This window comes from Branchiostoma lanceolatum, chromosome 1 (assembly GCF_035083965.1).
Source record: "Branchiostoma lanceolatum isolate klBraLanc5 chromosome 1, klBraLanc5.hap2, whole genome shotgun sequence".
In the NCBI taxonomy this organism is placed as follows: Eukaryota; Metazoa; Chordata; class Leptocardii; order Amphioxiformes; family Branchiostomatidae; genus Branchiostoma; species Branchiostoma lanceolatum.
The window spans coordinates 43042736-43057285 of NC_089722.1; the positions used below are offsets into that span (position 1 = coordinate 43042736).

Sequence of the window (14550 nt, forward strand, 5' to 3'; positions counted from 1 at the left end):
AGAGAAGAGGTAAGGATCGGACAAAATATGGCCAAGACACCATCATCTTAGTATATACAGGGCCCCAATGTAAAGCAGTGTCTTACATGTACATTGAAATGGCCCACCTTGGCTAAATAAAACAGAAATAGATAAGACAAAGTGATGTTTTCCTCCCAGCCCCCTATTTTCTTCTGGACCTCTTGCTGATATTTTTTGGCTATAAATTCCAAAGAAGTAAGAAAATAGATTTGTGTGGCCTTATCTGAAAAGCAAAATGTTAATCTTGTTCTTTTTTCTGCAGGTACCGTGAACATTGTCCAGCCGGGATGCCTGTTAAAGTCCGTGTCTCTTACCAGAAGCTGCTGAAGTATTACGTACTGAATGCTCTCAAACACAAACCTCCCAAGGCACAGAAGAAACGGTAAGTAAAACACAAACACAGACTTCCATTGCTGCCTGTTCAGCAGTTTTCATCAAGGTGTAATGCTTCTCCTTCCTGCATGGTGGCGCAGCTACATGGTGGTTTTACAGTAAGAATGCTGTCAAAACATATTGTCCCTATCTCATCTCTGTTCTTAACCCAGCATCTTTAATCCAACACTGGAAGACAGTTGATTTAACAGCTCTCAATGCATATGGTCTTGCCTCTGTAGACTCCCGACTTGAGCTGAAATTCTGCCAAAAAGTTTTTACATGTCTGAATGTTTTTTGACCATTTTTTCGAGGTACCTGTTCCGTTCCTTCAAGGCCACCAAGTTCCTCGTCAAATCTTAATTTCATTTTACTGTTCCTTCCAGGTACCTGTTCTGTTCCTTATTGGTTACAGACATAGGCAGCAGGGAGAAGGTTAAGCTGAACCTGGATGAAGTTTAATGTTCCTCTACATGTCTTCATTTCTTCTACTGTTCCTCCCAGGTACCTGTTTCGTTCGTTCAAGGCGACGAAGTTCTTCCAGTCGACGACGCTGGACTGGGTGGAGGCAGGACTGCAGGTGTGCCGGCAGGGCTACAACATGCTGAACCTGCTCATCCACCGCAAGAACCTCAACTACCTGCATCTCGACTACAACTTCAACCTCAAACCTGTCAAGACACTCACCACAAAGGTCGGGAGATCCTCTCAGCTCTGTCATGAAATAGGAACCTACGAAATAACATGAATCAATGGATGGATGCCTTCATTAGTTAGTATGAACATCAGCCTGTTTTGGTAGAAATGGATTTTAAACTGTAATTTCCAACATGGAGAAACTGGACCTCCCCGAATGTTGGTATGATGTCACAAGCTGTCTAGCGTGTTTGACCCATTGTTTGAGTCAGGTGCATACATCCAATGTCTCTGTATCAGGAGATAATCTGTTTCACAAAGACCTTCGTGTAGATTTGCCTTTTCAGGTACATATATCTGTCAAAGGATTGTTCGTTCTACCTCTGTCCCCAGAGGTTAGAAATTTTACTCCAAAGTCCAAGTGTAGCAGGATTAGGGTTCATGTTGTGTTGTTGTAAATTAATTTTTTGTTTGTTTATCGTTGCAGGAGAGGAAGAAGTCAAGGTTCGGAAACGCGTTTCATCTGTGTCGTGAGATCCTGCGTCTGACCAAACTCATCATCGACTCCCACGTGCAGTATCGCCTCGGCAACGTCGACGCCTTCCAGGTGAGACAAACACGAATTGTGGATGAGACGATTTTTACTTTATCAGTTTGGGCCACAGTTTGATTTGTAGGCTTTAGGTAGATTTAAGGTAACATTGCTGAACTACAAGATGAACATAAGTCTGAGGGGAAAGTCTGTACCTTGGTACACACAGTTTCATGACCTTTGTTGACATCTTGCTAAAATTTTACTTTAACATAGAAACATTTTAGCGTTACCTATGTCAGGGACCGCAACAGCAGAATAATCAATTGTTTGTATCACTTGTTTAGAAGAAAATCATAAGTTACCAATTGTACGCTCAACATTCTTTTGTGCACCTAAATTTCTATTCCCAAAAATGATTCCGGAGGCCTGACTGTTTCCTTTGAGAAGAGTTTCCTAACCATTTTTTTTCTTCATGTTAGCTGTCTGACGGCCTGCAGTACATCTTCGCCCACGTGGGTCAGCTGACGGGCATGTACCGGTACAAGTACAAGCTGATGAGGCAGATCCGCATGTGCAAGGACCTCAAGCATCTCATCTACTACAGGTTCAACACTGTAAGTACTGGCTTGTTTTTCAAACAGCTGACTGATATGTACAGGTGTCTTTGTTATCATATCTTGTTTTCACCCTACATCTTATGCTAAAGTTGTATGATGAGGAAAGGTTTCAATATCCATTTCCTGCCTTTGCCCAATTCTTCTCAAATTTACATAAACAAAATACAGGAAAGCCCTCAAGCCTCCTGTCTACAGGACATGAAAAGAGGAAGATGATTGTCTTCTGTAAATTTTCATTTGTCACATTTTGAGTAGATAAGAACTAGTCCAATTACATCAGATTCAGTGAGATTACAAGTTGTTTTCGGGAAGAAACCTGTTGACCCAGTGTTAACCTGCGCCCCTCCCCACCCAGTATTAATCACAATCATGCCCCCCTCCCCATACAGGGCCCAGTGGGAAAAGGCCCCGGCTGCAGTTTCTGGGTGCCCCTTTCCCCACCCCAATATTGACCATTCCCCCTTCCCCACCCCAGTATTAACCATGCCCCCCTCCCCCATACAGGGTCCAGTAGGAAAAGGCCTCGGCTGTGGATTCTGGGCGCCCGGCTGGCGCGTGTGGATATTCTTCATGTGGGGCATCACGCCTCTGCTGGAGCGCTGGCTGGGAAACCTGCCCCCCTCCCCACCCCAGTATTAATGGTGCCCCCCTCCCCCATACAGGGTCCAGTGGGAAAAGGCCCCGGCTGTGGATTCTGGGCGCCAGGCTGGCGTGTCTGGATATTCTTCATGCGGGGCATCACGCCGCTGCTGGAGCGCTGGCTGGGAAACCTGCCCCCCTCCCCACCCCAGTATTAACCATGCCCCCCTCCCCATACAGGGTCCAGTGGGAAAAGGCCCCGGGTGTGGTTTCTGGGCGCCCGGCTGGCGCGTGTGGATATTCTTCATGCGAGGCATCACGCCGCTGCTTGAGCGCTGGCTCGGCAAGACGCCCCCCTCCCCACCCCAGTATTAACCATGCCCCCCTCCCCCATACAGGGTCCAGTAGGAAAAGGCCCCGGGTGCGGCTTCTGGGCGCCCGGCTGGCGCGTGTGGATATTCTTCATGCGGGGCATCACGCCGCTGCTGGAGCGCTGGCTCGGAAACCTGCCCCCCTCCCCACCCCAGTATTAACCATGCCCCCCTCCCCCATACAGGGTCCTGTAGGAAAAGGCCCCGGGTGCGGCTTCTGGGGGCCCGGCTGGCGCGTGTGGATATTCTTCATGCGGGGCATCACGCCGCTGCTGGAGCGCTGGCTCGGCAACTTGCCCCCCCTCCCCAACCCAGTATTAACCATGCCCCCCTCCCCCATACAGGGTCCAGTGGGAAAAGGCCCTGGGTGCGGATTCTGGGCGCCCGGCTGGTGTGTGTGGATCTTCTTCATGCGGGGCATCACGCCGCTGCTGGAGCGCTGGCTCGGCAAGACGCCCCCCTCCCCACCCCAGTATTAACCATGCCCCCCTCCCCCATACAGGGTCCAGTAGGAAAAGGCCTCGGCTGTGGATTCTGGGCGCCCGGCTGGCGCGTATGGATATTCTTCATGCGGGGCATCACGCCGCTGCTGGAGCGCTGGCTGGGAAACCTGCCCCCCTCCCCACCCCAGTTTTAACCATGCCCCCCTCCCCCATACAGGGTCCTGTGGGAAAAGGCCCCGGCTGTGGGTTCTGGGCGCCCGGCTGGCGTGTGTGGATATTCTTCATGCGAGGCATCACGCCGCTGCTGGAGCGCTGGCTGGGAAACCTGCCCCCCTCCCCACCCCAGTATTAAACATGCCCCCCTCCCCCATACAGGGTCCTGTAGGAAAAGGCCCTGGGTGCGGCTTCTGGGCGCCCGGCTGGCGCGTGTGGATATTCTTCATGCGAGGCATCACGCCGCTGCTGGAGCGCTGGCTCGGAAACCTGCCCCCCTCCCCACCCCAGTATTAACCATGCCCCCCTCCCCCATACAGGGTCCAGTAGGAAAAGGCCCCGGCTGCGGATTCTGGGCGCCCGGCTGGCGCGTTTGGATCTTCTTCATGCGGGGCATCACGCCGCTGCTCGAGCGCTGGCTGGGAAACCTGCCCCACCCCAGTATTAAACATGCCCCCCTCCCCCATACAGGGTCCAGTGGGAAAAGGCCCCGGCTGTGGCTTCTGGGCGCCCGGCTGGCGCGTGTGGATATTCTTCATGCGGGGCATCACGCCGCTGCTGGAGCGCTGGCTCGGAAACCTGCCCCCCTCCCCACCCCAGTATTAAACATGCCCCCCTCCCCCATACAGGGTCCTGTAGGAAAAGGCCCTGGCTGTGGCTTCTGGGCGCCCGGCTGGCGCGTGTGGATATTCTTCATGCGGGGCATCACGCCGCTGCTGGAGCGCTGGCTCGGAAACCTGCCCCCCTCCCCACCCCAGTATTAACCATGCCCCCCTCCCCCATACAGGGTCCAGGAGGAAAAGGCCCTGGGTGCGGCTTCTGGGCGCCCGGCTGGCGCGTGTGGATATTCTTCATGCGGGGCATCACGCCGCTGCTGGAGCGCTGGCTCGGCAACTTGCCCCCCCTCCCCACCCCAGTATTAACCATGCCCCCCTCCCCCATACAGGGTCCAGTGGGAAAAGGCCCCGGCTGCGGCTTCTGGGCGCCCGGCTGGCGCGTGTGGATATTCTTCATGCGGGGCATCACACCGCTGCTGGAGCGCTGGCTCGGAAACCTGCCCCCCTCCCCACCCCAGTATTAACCATGCCCCCCTCCCCCATACAGGGTCCAGTAGGAAAAGGCCCTGGGTGCGGCTTCTGGGCGCCCGGCTGGCGTGTGTGGATATTCTTCATGCGGGGCATCACGCCGCTGCTGGAGCGCTGGCTCGGAAACCTGCCCCCCTCCCCACCCCAGTATTAACCATGCCCCCCTCCCCCATACAGGGTCCAGTAGGAAAAGGCCCCGGGTGTGGCTTCTGGGCACCAGGCTGGCGTGTGTGGATATTCTTCATGCGGGGCATCACGCCGCTGCTGGAGCGCTGGCTTGGCAACCTGCCCCCCTCCCCACCCCAGTAATAATGATGCCCCCCTCCCCCATACAGGGTCCAGTAGGAAAAGGCCCCGGCTGCGGCTTCTGGGCGCCCGGCTGGCGCGTGTGGATATTCTTCATGCGGGGCATCACGCCGCTGCTGGAGCGCTGGCTCGGAAACCTACTGTCCAGACAGTTCGAGGGGCGGCACTCCAAGGGCGTGGCCAAGACGGTCACTAAGCAACGCGTGGAGAGCCACTTTGACCTGGAGCTGCGAGCATCGGTAGGGCTGGACATTGAAATAGGAAATGATGTAGTTTTCGATTAGGAATCTTTAAGGATCCTAATTTTTCATTGCAAAGAATCTGTGGTTTTTTAGATGACTGACATACTAGTAATGACAGACGCCAATTGTGAATTACATTTATCTGGTGTATGATGTCGAATTGCAGTTATACCTGTTGATAAATTCATATTTATACTGTATGACCTGGTGAAAGAGACCCTTGTGGCTAAGCAGTAAAGAAGAAGAAGAAATGCTTACTGCTGTTTGATTGACAACTTTGACCTCTGTAGGATGTAGAATGATTGACAGCTGTGACCTCTCTAGAATTATTGACAGCTATGACCTCTGTATGATGATTGACAGCTATGACCTACGTAGGATGATTGACAGCTATGACCTGTAGGATGATTGACAGCTATGACCTCTGTATGATGATTGACAGCTATGACCTACGTAGGATGATTGACAGCTATGACCTGTAGGATGATTGACAGCTATGACCTCTGTATGATGATTGACAGCTATGACCTACGTAGGATGATTGAATGCTATGACCTGTAAAATGATTGACAGCTGTGACCTCTCTAGAATGATTGACAGCTATGACCTCTGTATGATGATTGACAGCTATGACCTACGTAGGATGATTGACAGCTATGACCTGTAGGATGATTGACAGATATGACCTCTGTAGGATGATTGACAGCTATGACCTCTATAGTATGATTGGCAACTATTACCTGTAGGATGATTGACAGCTATGACCTCTGTAGGATGATTGGCAACTATGACCTCTGTAGGATGATTGACAGCTGTAACCCCTGCCCTTTGCCCCAGGTGATGCACGACATCCTGGACATGATGCCCGAGGGGATCAAGCAGAACAAGGCGCGCACCATCCTGCAGCACCTCAGCGAGGCCTGGCGCTGCTGGAAGGCAAACATCCCCTGGAAGGTTCCTGGTGAGTTGTCGTTTCATCGCCCTTCAGTGTTGATTGACCTTCATTTTGTCTGCATGATGTACAAAATGACTAGAAAACTGGTGAACGTACTTATTACAAAGTAACTAGACCGCCTCTGAAAGGAAAAAAAGTAGTTATGCCTCCAAGTACTGTAGGAGCATCCTCCATAGATAGTTTAAATAACGCTTACAGCTACGTATGCAAAGGTTAGGTGTGACAGGTCGTTGAGGGTACTATAACCAGCTGCTGCCGCGCTGCATGCCTCAGAGCTGGAGTGTTACTTCCAAGGGCAGTTATACCGGCTATATAGATACAGAGGCTGGTGTGTGTAAATCACAGCATAGGGGGTCCTTACACTCAAACACCAACTAGAATACTGAGAAAGGCTTTATATAAAGAGAAGTCAAACTCTACAACTGGATAAACTTTGGAGATTTATTTCTGGACATTTCAAGTGATATCCCTCACTCTTCCTCAGCGTCACTAGAATGACTTTGCAAAACAAATTTAATACTGGTATTTCAAACTGGAAAAAACGGTTGATCATATCAAGGACAATAACTTGTAAGAGTAGTATGCAAATGTCACTAAAATGTAAATCATGTTAGGATAGTTCCTATGGTAAGCAATAGGTTTTGTTCCTCCGCAGGCCTGCCCACTCCGATAGAGAACATGATCCTGCGCTACGTGAAGATGAAGGCTGACTGGTGGACCAACACGGCCCACTACAACCGGGAGCGCATCCGGCGCGGCGCCACCGTCGACAAGACCGTCTGTAAGAAGAACCTGGGGCGGCTGACCAGGCTGTACCTGAAGGCTGAACAGGAGAGGCAGCACAACTACCTAAAGGTAAACAAATAAACAAAAACAAACAAACAATAAACATTTATTTAGAGGTCTGTAAGAAGAACCTGGGGCGGCTGACCAGGCTGTACCTGAAGGCTGAACAGGAAAGGCAGCACAACTACCTAAAGGTAAACAAATAAACAAAAACAAACAAACAATAAACATTTATTTAGAGGTCTGTAAGAAGAACCTGGGGCGGCTGACCAGGCTGTACCTGAAGGCTGAGCAGGAAAGGCAGCACAACTACCTAAAGGTAAACAAATAAACAAAAACAAACAATAAACATTTATTTAGAGGTCTGTAAGAAGAACCTGGGGCGGCTGACCAGGCTGTACCTCAAGGCTGAACAGGAGAGGCAGCACAACTACCTAAAGGTAAACAAATAAACAAAAACAAACAATAAACATTTATTTAGGGGTCTGTAAGAAGAACCTGGGGCGGCTGACCAGGCTGTACCTGAAGGCCGAACAAGAGAGACAGCACAACTACCTAAAGGTAAACAGATAAACAAAAACAAACAAACAATAAACATTTATTTAGGGGTCTGTAAGAAGAACCTGGGGCGGCTGACCAGGCTGTACCTGAAGGCTGAACAAGAGAGGCAGCACAACTACCTAAAGGTAAACAGATAAACAAAAACAAACAAACAATAAACATTTATTTAGGGGTCTGTAAGAAGAACCTGGGGCGCCTGACCAGGCTGTACCTGAAGGCTAAACAGGAGAGGCAGCACAACTACCTAAAGGTAAACAAACAAACAAACAGATCCATAAACAACTACCTAAATGTAGACATACAGTAAACAAAGAATTGTCCAGAGGTCTGTAAGAAGAACCTGGGGCGCCTGACCAGGCTGTACCTGAAGGCTGAACAGGAGAGGCAGCACAACTACCTAAAGGTAAACAAACGATAAACAACAAACAATAAACATACAGTTATCCAGAGGTCTGTAAGAAGAACCTGGGGCGCCTGACCAGGCTGTACCTGAAGGCCGAACAGGAGAGGCAGCACAATTACCTAAAGGTAAACAAATAAACAAAAACAAACAAACAATAAACATTTATTTAGAGGTCTGTAAGAAGAACCTGGGGCGGCTGACCAGGCTGTACCTCAAGGCTGAACAGGAGAGGCAGCACAACTACCTAAAGGTAAACAAATAAACAAAAACAAACAATAAACATTTATTTAGAAGTCTGTAAGAAGAACCTGGGGCGGCTGACCAGGCTGTACCTCAAGGCTGAACAGGAGAGGCAGCACAACTACCTAAAGGTAAACAAATAAACAAAAACAAACAATAAACATTTATTTAGAAGTCTGTAAGAAGAACCTGGGGCGCCTGACCAGGCTGTACCTGAAGGCCGAACAGGAGAGACAGCACAACTACCTGAAGGTACTGTTGGGACAGAGGAATGAACAAACCATGACACAAGGTCTGAATGAATTAAGAAGTACAAGTAAAGTACAAAATGTAGCTCATTCAAAGTTTGGGCCTTCAGTGTTGGTAGCACAGGTTCATAAAGGTACAGCGAACACACATCGTATGAATTAGTGCCAGGGCTCTCCCTACGCAATGGTGCAAGGGCGCTGCGCCTCTCCCAAAATTCCCAGCGCCTCTTCCAAAATTTAGGGTCTTTTCTTTGTATTTTTGTAGATAAAAAATAGCGAAAAATTGGATCGGCGTCAATACTCCCGACTAGTAACTCCCGACCGCTTCATAACAGTTACATACTTTGCCGAGAAATCGGAAAATAATTATCGAAACACAGTCACCACAAGTTTGGCTTTGTATTGTACTTACGGGCGTGGGGACGCCACCTACCGTTGGGTAATCACACTCCTTTGTTTCTTGTCATTGTTATGCTTGCAAGCGATGGATATCAGTGCCTTTGACATGCATTGATCTCATTAAAAACCTGTTTTTTCAAGACTCAATCAGAGAAAGCCAGCAAAAATACGTGAAGGAAAACACGATTTTCGGCCGAGCATTTCAGCCCCTACGTTGTGATTTGCCCCGATTTGCCGTCATTTGTGGTCGTATTCGGCGGAGAATCTATTCCTTTCATTGTTTTCCCGTGAAAATTCTGCTTTGGTAGCTTAGACAAGTCGTATTTCACGCCGGGGGTTGACTTCAAAGGTACCACTTCAAATTACCCTCGCTAGCGGCAATCCGGCGGCCATCTTGTTTACTCATTGATATGCATGAATCTAAGCGCTGATTGGTCCGCGTCATGAAAACATGTGCTCTGATTGGTTTATGCAAGATATCACGTGATCACATGGCGGGAAATCCCCTAACACAGTTTCGGCATTGATCGCATTTTGTGACGATAACTGGAGCAGTTTTGGGGTGATTGTAACATTATTGATTTTGAAAAATTAACCAAGCATTTTCTGATGGCAACATTCGGTTAATTTTCCTGGTATACCCTTCCAAACCAGGCGGAATTGGACGAAGTTTGGCGGGGCATTTTACTAAATAAATAGCAAAACCTATTAAGTTTTTTTAAAATGGTTTTTATTGAATGTGCTCTATACCAATGAATAATGTTCTACTGGCATAAATTTCTTATTTCAAATTCATTACATAATTGTATGAATAGTCATTACTTTTTTTTAAATTTTTTTTTAAATAATTTTTTTAAATAACCTAATTTTGATAATAATTTAAAATAATTTGGGCTTGATCTTCTGATCCTATCTTTAGTTTGTAACATTCACAGCCTAAGTTGCAGGAGAAAGCTTCCAATTGCAATTTATAAAGGCAAAATGCAACAGCTTTTCTGTCTCTTATTTCTGTAAGATTTACAGCTCGAGTTCCAGGAGAAGGCCTCAAATTGCAATTAAGATGGCCAAAATGCAATAGCTTCTAATTTGTTAAAAATGGGAGCACCACTCCCCTAAAAATTTCTGGGGAGAGCCCTGAGTGCATATCTCAAGGTACTGCTGAGAAGAATATGCTATCCTTGATTTTGACAAACCCTTTATGGAATACAAGATATACGTCCATTTTAGCAGACATGCAAAATGGTTTCTACTAAACCTAGTAAATATCCACTGATAAAGCATTACCCTTCCTGTACCAGAATGGTCCCTAATGTGATTGTACCTTACACTTCTCTCTCGCCCCCCTCCCCCAGAACCATCCCTAATGTGATTTTGACCTACTGTTTCTCGCCCCCTCCCCCATAACCATCCCTAATGTGATTTTGACCTACTGTTTCTCGCCCCCTCCCCCAGAACCATCCCTAATGTGATTTGACCTACTGTTTCTCGCCCCCCTCCCCCAGAACCATCCCTAATGTGATTTGACGTACTGTTTCTCGCCCCCCTCCCCCAGAACCATCCCTAATGTGATTTGACCTACTGTTTCTCGCCCCCCTCCCCCAGAACCATCCCTAATGTGATTTGACCTACTGTTTCTCGCCCCACTCCCCCAGAACCATCCCTAATGTGATTTGACCTACTGTTTCTCGCCCCCTCCCCCAGAACCATCCCCAATGTGATTTGACCTACTGTTTCTCGCCCCCCTCCCCCAGAACCATCCCCAATGTGATTTGACCTACTGTTTCTCGCCCCCCTCCCCCAGAACCATCCCTAATGTGATTTGACCTACTGTTTCTCGCACCCCCTCCCCCAGAACCATCCCTAATGTGATTTGACCTACTGTTTCTCGCCCCACTCCCCCAGAACCATCCCTAATGTGATTTGACCTACTGTTTCTCGCCCCACTCCCCCAGAACCATCCCTAATGTGATTTGACCTACTGTTTCTCGCCCCCCTCCCCCAGAACCATCCCCAATGTGATTTGACCTACTGTTTCTCGCCCCCTCCCCCAGAACCATCCCTAATGTGATTTTGACCTACTGTTTCTCGCCCCCTCCCCCAGAACCATCCCTAATGTGATTTTGACCTACTGTTTCTCGCCCCCTCCCCCAGAACCATCCCTAATGTGATTTTGACCTACTGTTTCTCGCCCCCTCCCCCAGAACCATCCCTAATGTGATTTTGACCTACTGTTTCTCGCCCCCTCCCCCAGAACCATCCCTAATGTGATTTTGACCTGCTGTTTCTCGCCCCCCTCCCCCAGAACCACCCCTAATGTGATTTTGACCTACTGTTTTTCGCCCCCCTCCCCCAGAACCATCCCTAATGTGATTTTAACCGACTGTTTTCCCGCCCCCCTCCCCAGGACGGCCCGTACATCACGGCTGAGGAGGCGGTTGCCATCTACACGACGACGGTCCACTGGCTGGAGAGCCGGCGGTTCTCCCCCATCCCCTTCCCGCCGCTGTCCTACAAGCACGACACCAAGCTGCTCATCCTGGCGCTCGAGAGGCTCAAGGAGGCCTACAGGTGGGGCAGTGTGTCTTAGGGTGACCTTGGAATGTGTAACCTTGGAATGTGTAACCTTGGAATGTGTAACCTTGGGATGTGTAACCTTGGGATGTGTGGCCTTGGGATGTGTGGCCTTGGGATGTGTGGCCTTGGAATGTGTAACCTTGGAATGTGTAACCTTGGGATGTGTAACCTTGGGATGTGTAATCTTGGGATGTGTGGCCTTGGGATGTGTGGCCTTGGGATGTGTGGCCTTGGGATGTGTGGCCTTGGGATGTGTGACCTTGGGATGTGTGACCTTGGGATGTGTGACCTTGGGATGTGTCTGACTTTTTTTTGACATTGGAAAACTTTTTAAAACCTGCAACCTGAGCCAAGTCAAGCTCAAAACAAGGGCAAATCCAGCTGCCTTGTTTGGAGCTTGACTTGGCTCAGGTTTATTTATTTTGTGTAACTTTGTATTGGATTCAGAACTTTGGTTTGACTTGAACTTAGACTGGACCTTGACATAAGTATGATCCTGACTTGAGGTTTTGCCTTGGCCAATTGTTACCTTCGCCGAGAAGGTTATGCAGAGGGTAGCGTTTGTGTGTATGTTTGTAACGTACAGCATAACTCGAGAAGGCTTGGATGGATTGTCTTGATATTTGGTAGGTGGCTAGGTCTTGATGAGACATGGAAATGATTAGATTTTGGGTCCCCTAGCGGCTTGTTACGGTACTGCAGCGGAACTTCCTGTTTCAATATCTCGTGTTCTGGATAAGCTATGGAACTGATTTTTGAGTGGTAGATAGCTCTTTGGACAGAGAGTAAGTGGTATAGGTTTTGGCCCCCTAGCGGCTTTTTTGGAACTGCAGGATTAGGTTTTGGTTCAGACTTTGAAAGGGAATAACTCAAGAAGGGCTTGATGGATGGTTATGATTTTTGGTAAGTAGATAGCTTGAGTGATGATGTACATGATTAGATGCTTATTATGCAAATCAGTATCTAATTTGCATAATTAATGAGGAAAGTTTATACATCCGCTAAATTCCACAATAGGACTCTCAAACATGTGACATATGTAACTGAAGAAGAGAGAAATATTAATAGATATCAATTATGCAAATGAAGACCTCATTTGCATAATTAATGAGAAAATTCTATAACTCAAGATGGGCTTGATGGATGTTAATGATGTTTGGTATGTAGATAGCTTACGTGATGCACAATGTATGATTGGACGATAATTATGCAAATTAGATTCTAATCTATTTATTAATGAGACAATTATAAAAACCCGCTGTGTTCCATGATATGACTATTGAAATATGTGACATTTGTTATTGAGGAATTTTGATAGATAAAAGATATGCAAATGTAGGCCTAATTTGCATAATTAATGAGAAACCACTATAATTCCATACAGGTAAATAATGGCAATTTCATACTTGTGTCATTTGGAAGTTATGTGAATGTGAACATTGCTGAATCAAATTATGCTAATAAGGACCTCATTTGCATAATTCATGATATATGTTACTTTGTTAGCATAACCTTCTTTGTTAAGCTCATACTTTTGTTTTTTGTGTGAAGAAGATCAACTGGTATGATTTATAATTGATGAGAAACACTCCTGATACGTCAGTCAAAAAGGTTAAAATCATTTGGCGAAGGTATGAGGTCGTGGAACTCTAGTTGCTCTTGCCAACACCCAATGATGGTCTTATTTTGATATGACCAAAGCCTGGCATAAAGAACACTGTTAACTCTCAACCTTTGGCAGGAGATTTTTCAGTGAGTATGTTGATTATTGTTTCTTCTAAGGAATTATCTGCATGCATTTTTTTACTAACAAGGTTGATGTTGAACTCGAGCAATATTGGTTTGTGCCTCCACAGTGTGAAGAGTCGTCTGAACCAGTCCCAGCGTCAGGAGCTATGCCTGATTGTTTGTTTATTTGTTTGTTTGTGACCCCACAGTGTGAAGAGTCGCCTGAACCAGTCCCAGCGGGAAGAACTCGGCCTGATCGAGCAGGCGTACGATAACCCTCACGAGGCGCTCAGCCGCATCAAACGTCACCTCCTCACACAGAGGGCCTTCAAGGAGGTGGGTCTGCAGTTCCGTGTTGTTTGTTTGTTTGTTTGTTTCACCAGGGGATTCATGTAGCCAGCTGATGATTTTCAATGAGCCCTGGGGGGAAAACCCCAAACAAAAGTTATTCAAACATCAAATTCAATCAAAGCTGCAAAAGATAATAAAAACACTATGTTACCCTACAAGTTGTCTAAAGTAGCTAGGTGAATTTTTCCAGTACAATGAAGCTGTAGATACTATAGTGTCTGTCTTCTTCACGAGCAGTGAAAGAATAGCTCTTCAGTGAGCTAAACTGGTTCGAGATGACTACTGTGATCCTTGACATTTTTGCTGTGGTTTGAAGTTTGCAGTTTTTGTGGTGACCATTTTACTGTAAACTTAAAACCACCAGTGTTTCCATTACCTTACAGTATGTGACAATAGCACTACAATAAGCCACCAACGGTCCATTTTCTCCTTACAGTGAACTTCAAGGCATTTACAGTACTAGTATCACTTTCTTTTTCCTCCCAGGTGGGAATAGAGTTCATGTACCTGTACAAAAACAGCTGGGGGCATTCCCCCGGTACATGTACAATGAACCTGTAACTGCTATACAAAGCATCTGTCTTCTCTGTCATGACCAGTGGAAGAATAACTCATCTGTTCATAGAGCTAAACTGGTGTCTTCTTTTCTTTTTCTCTCCCAGGTGGGAATCGAGTTTATGGACCTGTACAGCCACCTGATCCCCGTTTACGACGTGGAGCCGCTGGAGAAGATCACAGACGCGTACCTGGACCAGTACCTCTGGTACGAGGCCGACAAGAGGCGGCTCTTCCCGCCCTGGATCAAACCGGCCGACACGGAACCCCCGCCGCTGCTGGTCTACAAGTGGTGCCAAGGTACGAGGAAGTCTTTCTAGGAATAAGAAG

The 14550-nt window shown here is 47.6% G+C and overlaps 1 protein-coding gene across 1 annotated transcript in view; it reads left to right on the plus strand.

Moving 5' to 3' along the window:
- LOC136424237 (pre-mRNA-processing-splicing factor 8) overlaps window positions 1-14550 on the plus strand; it is a 38486-nt gene that overhangs the window by 5489 nt on the left and 18447 nt on the right. The window contains exons 10-19 of the mRNA XM_066412773.1: window positions 284-403; window positions 898-1087; window positions 1517-1636; window positions 2044-2178; window positions 5208-5417; window positions 6258-6381; window positions 7031-7230; window positions 11417-11580; window positions 13524-13650; window positions 14328-14520. Coding sequence (XP_066268870.1) covers window positions 284-403; window positions 898-1087; window positions 1517-1636; window positions 2044-2178; window positions 5208-5417; window positions 6258-6381; window positions 7031-7230; window positions 11417-11580; window positions 13524-13650; window positions 14328-14520 — 1583 coding nt within the window. The remainder of the gene's footprint in view (window positions 1-283; window positions 404-897; window positions 1088-1516; window positions 1637-2043; window positions 2179-5207; window positions 5418-6257; window positions 6382-7030; window positions 7231-11416; window positions 11581-13523; window positions 13651-14327; window positions 14521-14550) is intronic.